Here is a 6,963-nt window from a genome sequence, read left to right on the forward strand (position 1 = left end):
AAACGTATTTAAAAAGAAAATTAATAGATACCCAAACTTTCAACTGCAGCCTCTAGAAATTTATTAATTTCATTATTTTAACAAATTATGATTTTTTTAAATGAATATAATATCAAAAGTAATGCTCAAAGTACTTAATCACTATAGATAAGTGCCTAATAGATTAAGTCAAGCCAATTAACTTTTATTCGAGATCTATGTAACCAATTCAACATCCTACTTCAACCAGCCAAGATGTTCCTCAACTACGAAATAGCCATCAGAAATGCAGCCACTTCAATCTTCCCAGGAATCAATATACAAGGGTGCCTTTTTCACTACACTCAGTGTATCTGGCAAAATGCACAGAAGCATGGTTTGCAGCCTGAAAACAGCGAAAAGAGAGACATTCACCAACTTAATGTTCGTAGAGCTGTAGTTTTACCACCCAATACAATTGTAGATATTTGGTTTAACGCACTGGAAGACATCGATGATGATTTAGATACTACTACACCAACACTTAACTTTACAGACTATGTAACCAGCTACTGGGTAGAGAACAACCAAAGCATGTAGAACAACAAACCATTTAGAAGGTTTGCATAGTAAACTAAAGAAGTAATTAGTAAAGGCACCTTACCTTAACATCTTCAGTATGATCAGGTTATTGAGACGAGAAGAAGCCTTCAGTGCTCTCACATTGATCCAGTACAGAGCTGGCGGGAAATGTATTCCAAGAAAGAGGAAGTACAGGGAAATAGATGACAGACTCCGAACACTGAAAACAAGGTTACAGAATGATGAACTTACTCCAGTCGAGTATGGAGATGCTGCTTCTCATCTCCTGCACATTGATCAAGACTTTGTATTCTCTTATATGTTCAATTTATGAATTATGTGCAATGTATTACTGTGTGAGTGCTATGAATAATGTCAATTTGGTGTACTTTTGGTGCTTTGTTTAGTGTAACTCAAAATTTAGTGCTTTGATTCAAAGAATGATTTAACATTTATATTTCAATTGATATTATTTACTTGTATATATTAATGTAAATAATTGCAATTGCTTGTGTATACCATTATGCCTTTAAATTCATATTGTTCTTTTGAATATTATTTTCACAAAATATGCTATGAAATTATTATATAAAAGAATGTAATAAAAGATTGTGATATAAATTATTCTTTTTCTTTATTTTACAGAAGAATTCCCTGGATTTACCTTGATTCATTAGATCTCATAAGTTTTAGTGTTGTTACAACATAGTCCTACATAATCCCTTTGTTTACATTCAAATTCCGGGAACTCCTACATAAAATTTTACTATTTTACCTATAAAATTCAAAATGTAGGAATAGCCAGAATGAACCATGTAGAGTTATCTCATTGGCACTCGTACCTCATCTTCTTAAATCTATTATGTTTTCTTTGGATTGAAAACGAAGCGGAACCGAGGTTCAAGTCAATATGCTAAATATATATTTGGTATACGCCAATGACATGACACAACGACCCAAAATGAGGAACCTGACGATGTCATCCTTTCTTTTAACACATCATAATCATGTTCCGAAATGTTCAGGTTTATTCTATCCCCGAATGCAAAATCCTTCCAACAATCAATACCATACATAGATATCTATGGTTTTGAGTTATTCTTTTTAACATGGTGTTTTTACGAGTGATTATTAAACTCATTAAAGATACCTTGTACATAATTAAGTCTACCAGTATGGAACGCCACAGCTGTCTTATGTGGAACTCTGATATTACATAATGTTGTTTTATTATTACTTAATGATATTTTGTATTTAATTAATATGGTTTTGACATTACGTAATGATGTTTTAATATAACCAAATATGGAATAGTCATTATTTAATGATATTTCCATATTACACGATATGGTTTCGTATTGACTTGATATCGTTTTGTCATTACTCAATATGGTTTTATCATTACTCGATGCGGTTTCACCGTTATTTAATATGGTTGTGTCATTAGTCAATGTGGTTTTAACATTACTTGATGTGTATGTGACTTAACGTAATGTAGTTGTTTCATTACATGATGTGGTTTTGTTATTTAGTAATGATGATTTGTCTATTCTACATGGTTTCAACATTACGTAATGATGTTTCAAAATTTGACGATTTTACACTACTTGATGTGTTTGTTTCATTACTAGATGTGGTCCTGTCATTCTTTGATGTGGTTATCCCATTACTTGATGAGGTACAACCACGTGACCAATTCGGAAAAAAACCTGTTCTATTTTTAGATAAATTTCCATGTTGTATGTCGTGCCTTGCATGCGTGTGGCCATCCATCCATTCGGGTTACTGTTTCAGTTACACTTTGAGTTAGTTTTCGAATTCAAGTCATGCTTAGAATTAAAGTTCTAGTTAGCATTGAGCTTCGAGTTGGACTTCGAGTTTGAGTCACATTTCAAGGCAGACTTCTAGTTTTAATTTTGAGTCACTTCTTAAGGTAGAGTTTGAGTTATATTCGAATTCAAGTCTCATTTATATAAATTAAGACTACGAGTTGCAATTCGAGCTATTTTATATGTATTTTTGAGTTCGTAATTAAATTTTCTATCGCGGAACAACTTAAGGGCTTTTGCTCGGGCTTCCGAAAAGAGGGTTCTGGGATATGCGTGCTAAATAAACAATGTTGCAGTATACAAAAAGCAACATAGGAGTTGAAATAAAGTTAGACGTGGTGTGATTGCCAATGAGACAACTATCCACCAGAGTTTAAATGTAGTGGATGTAAGAAAATATATATAGGCAACCGTACAACTTTCAACACTCCGTATAGTCAGCTACAAAAGGCCACCATGCACTATGTGAAAAAAACAACTAAAAAACTAACGGTCTTTTTTACAAAAAAAACCCCAAATAGGACACATGATTATGTATACAACAATTTAACTTCATGCTCCTGACTTGGGCTAGGTACATAAAGAAAGTGCACGTGGCGGAGTTGAACACGTATATGAGCGAACATCGGACTGTAACAGTAGTGTAACAACACGGGGAAAAAGATAAACTAGACAAAGTGCTGCCCTCCCCACTCCGCTCATTTAACCGCTTATACCCCAAAAAGGACAAAGTTAACTTTTTCTACCAAAAGAGGAAAACTAAGAAAAAGAAAAACCCTGACCACATGCACACCTTCAATATATGTACAAACAGCTAGCAGAGTGATGAATTCCTAGCATTCAAACAGGTAGGAGGAGTTATCTGGAAACGCCCTACTTATGCAAGTGACAAAAATGACAAAGTTTTCTCCCAAAAGAGCACATATTAATACAAAAAATAAACCCTGACAACATGCAGCACACCTTCAATATATGTACAAACAGACAGTAAAGAGAAAACTTCCTAGGATTCAAACTGTTGGAGGAGTGTTGCGGAATAATTATATACCCATAATTGGACGGAAAGACAGAGGTTAAACACTTTCAGTTGCGGTAAAGTTGCGGTGGCTTAAAAACAGTTTTAATTGGCTGACTCAATAGATCGGTATGACTTGGTAATTTAAATCCATCGGGGTGATCTCGGGCTCCCAAGAAAGGTAAGGAGATTCTGCTCAACGTGTGGCACTCGTCGTGTTATTCGCGAAATTACAAACCGAGTGATTTGGGTTTTTTTTTTAAGTTTACATTCGAGTAAAAGATGAAGGGATTATGGTTACGACAACTGGAACATGTTTGTCGTCACATGTGAAACAGATATTCCAAAAAGTTTATTTTTCAATTAGTTTGAGGTAGATCGATCAGAGAATTCAGTTGATTAAAAGTAAAAGATTGATATTCGTAAATATGTTCAAATGATCATTAAACAATTTTCGAAGAATTCTTATTTTATAGTATTGATGCTTTGTCGCTTAATCCGAGCCTTGCTCCCCAGATTTTCCTGTGACTTAAGTGTGAGTTGATTTGAAGTGTCTCATTTGTTAACGAAAAGTATAAGTCTTTTGATTTGTGTCGAGCCTGTGATATCAAAGTAGCGGTAGTTAGACACAACGACGTCGTCGAAAGTGGTGTCATTTTGGGACCTTTTATAGCTTACTATGGAGTATGGGTTTTGCTCATTGTTGAAAACCATTCAGTTTTGTAAACCGAATTAAACTGTTTTGACATGGTAACTTTATTACCTCAATGAAATGTTTTAAAACTAGTATAGGAGTTTTTCCTCAATATCAAGAAAAAGCATCTACATCTATTTTTGTTTTACCGATGAATGTACAGCCAATCAACAATAAGCCTCGGTCACACCTTACCGGATAGCACGAACGTACGCCTAACAGATGAAAATAAAAGTTGTCCGTTGATAAAATTGTTATCCGTTGGGCATTTATCCGTTTCAAATCCGTTTATCATCCGTTTTATCCGTCATACGTCCGGTAGAAGTCCATTGGTGAATTTATCTTCCAGACCTCCAACGGATGTATAACGGACACGTAACCGATACAAAACGGAAACGAAACGGACGAGTACCGTACGAAACGGACGCCTAACGGACGTTTAACGGACATTTTATCCGTTGGACGTCCGTTTAAAGTTTTGAACATGGTCAAAATTTTCTACCGGACATAACGGACGTCGACGGATACAACATACGCTTAACGGACATGTAATGAATATGGACGGACGTCTAACGGATAATAACGGACGTCTAACGGACATGAACGGATTGAAAAAAAGTTATCCGTTAGGCGTCCGTGCGAGCTATCCGGTAAGGTGTGACCGAGGCTTTACGCTTTTACACTGAAAGCAGCAATATCAGGCGATACACAGCGTTCCGTGGACTATTTTATAAATTTATTATAATACTGCTTCTATTTGAGAACAGGACTAAGTGGTTTGGGAATATCCCAATTATGTTCGAAATACTGTGAATTTTTTAGGATTTTTTTTTTTATTATTGTCTGCCGTTCCCCTTTTTAATACCAAACAACCACTCGAACTTTAATTTGAACTGTAACTTTGGCGATACCCATCCAAAGCACATTAAACAAACGAAAAATTGAAATCTGTTAAAAAACAGATTTTTTTTCACATAGTGCATGGTTGCCTTTTGTAGCTGACTATTCGGAGTGTTGAAGGCTGTACGGTTGCCTATATATGATTTCTTACATCCACTGCATTTAAACTCTGGTGGATAGATGTCTCATTGGGAATCACACCACGTCTAACTTTATTTCAACTCCCATGTTGCTTTTTTGTATACTGCAACATTGTTTATTTAGTAAGCATATCCCAGAACCCTCTTTTCGGAAGCCCGAGCAAAAGCCCTTGTTCTGCGATAGAAAATTTAATTACGAACTCAAAAAGACATATAAAATAGCTCGAATTTCAACTTGAAATCTCAATTTATCTAAATAAGACTTAAATTCGAATCTCACTCAAACTCTACCTTAAGAAGTGACTCAAAATTGTAACTAAAAGTCTGCCTTGAAATGTGACTCAAACTCGAAGTCCAACTCGACCCTCAATGCTAACTAGAACTTTAATTCTAAGCATGACTTGAATTCGAAAACTAACTCAAAGTGTAACTGAAACAGTAACCCGAACTTTAATTTGAACACTAATTAGATGGATGGCCGCACGCATTCAAGGCAAATACAACATGGAAATCTATCTAAAAATAGAACAGGTTTTTCCGAATTGGTCACGTGGTTGTACCTCATCAAGTAATGGGATAACCACATCAAAGAATGACAGGACCACATCAAAGAATGACAAGACCACATCAAGTAATGAAACAAACACATTTTAAAGTATTGTAAAATCGTCAAATTTTGAAACATCATTACGTAATGTTAAAACCATATAAAAAAAATAGACAAATAATCATTACGAAATAACGAAACCACATCATGTAATGAAACAAATACATTACTTTAAGTCACATACACATCAAGTAATGTTAAAACCACATTGACTAATGACACAACTATATTAGATAACGGTGAAACCACATCAAGTAATGACAAAACCATATTGAGTAATGACAAAACTATATCAAGTCAATACGAAACCATATCATGTAATATGGAAATATCATTAAGTAATGACTATTCCGTATTTAGTTATGATGTTATATATATGTTATATTAAAACATCATTACTTAATGTCAAAACCATATTAATTAAAGACAAAATATCATTAAGTAATAATAAAACAACATAAAGTAATATCAGAGTTCCACATAAGACAACTGTGGCGTTCCATATACCAGACTCGCCCATCTTTTATAGCAGAATTATTAGTGTCTTTGAAATCAAAACAGATGAAAGTTCAAATAAGATACGAAATACTAAGCGGTTATTACTTTAATCATGTTACAAAATGACAAATGAGTGAACCTACTTTATCGTATTATAGTAAAAGTCTGATACGGAAAGAAGGCGTACCGAACAGGTGACAATCCATACTATAATTAATGAGATTTAAAAAATAGCATCGCTCATTGTATTGTACGGTAAGTTCAGCTGATGTGATATAATAGATAGAGGTAAGCATTATAAGCGTTAATTTGCATGTTTTTGTGTTTTAGTTGTAAGTTGTTTTTGTTTGATTACCGAAAATCTACATCGAAAATCACAAAAATCTTGCAAATACACTGTGAGGAAATTTTTAAGTCCTCAATGCACTCCAACCTTGGACTTTATTTGCTATTTTAACTTTCGAGCGTCATTGATGAGTCCCTGCGAGTTTGGCATACCAAATTAAAAACTCGTATCTTTGATGAGTTTATTTGAATAGAAATAATCATGAAAATGGGTCATTTTAAAAACAAAATTGTACATTCAGCTAACGTATACGATTAGAAAATAAAACTTTTTGTATGTCTGAGTTTTAAAAAGTTGATTGATCCTATTATAAAGAAGAAATTCGTAACATTGGCTTATCGCAGCTCTCAGGAGATGAAAATTACCCTGGGTCACGCATGTGCAGCCCATGTTC

The 6,963-nt window shown here is 34.3% G+C and overlaps 1 protein-coding gene across 1 annotated transcript; it reads left to right on the top strand.

Annotated features, from left to right (window-relative positions):
- The first annotated feature begins 234 nt into the window (after positions 1-234).
- Positions 235-558, top strand: LOC139510773 (uncharacterized). The gene has a single exon (XM_071297303.1). The coding sequence runs from the start codon at positions 235-237 to the stop codon at positions 556-558; it is 324 nt and encodes a 107-aa protein (XP_071153404.1).
- The last annotated feature ends 6,405 nt before the right edge of the window (positions 559-6,963 follow it).

Source organism: Mytilus edulis, chromosome 2, assembly GCF_963676685.1.
Source record: "Mytilus edulis chromosome 2, xbMytEdul2.2, whole genome shotgun sequence".
Taxonomy (NCBI): domain Eukaryota; kingdom Metazoa; phylum Mollusca; class Bivalvia; order Mytilida; family Mytilidae; genus Mytilus; species Mytilus edulis.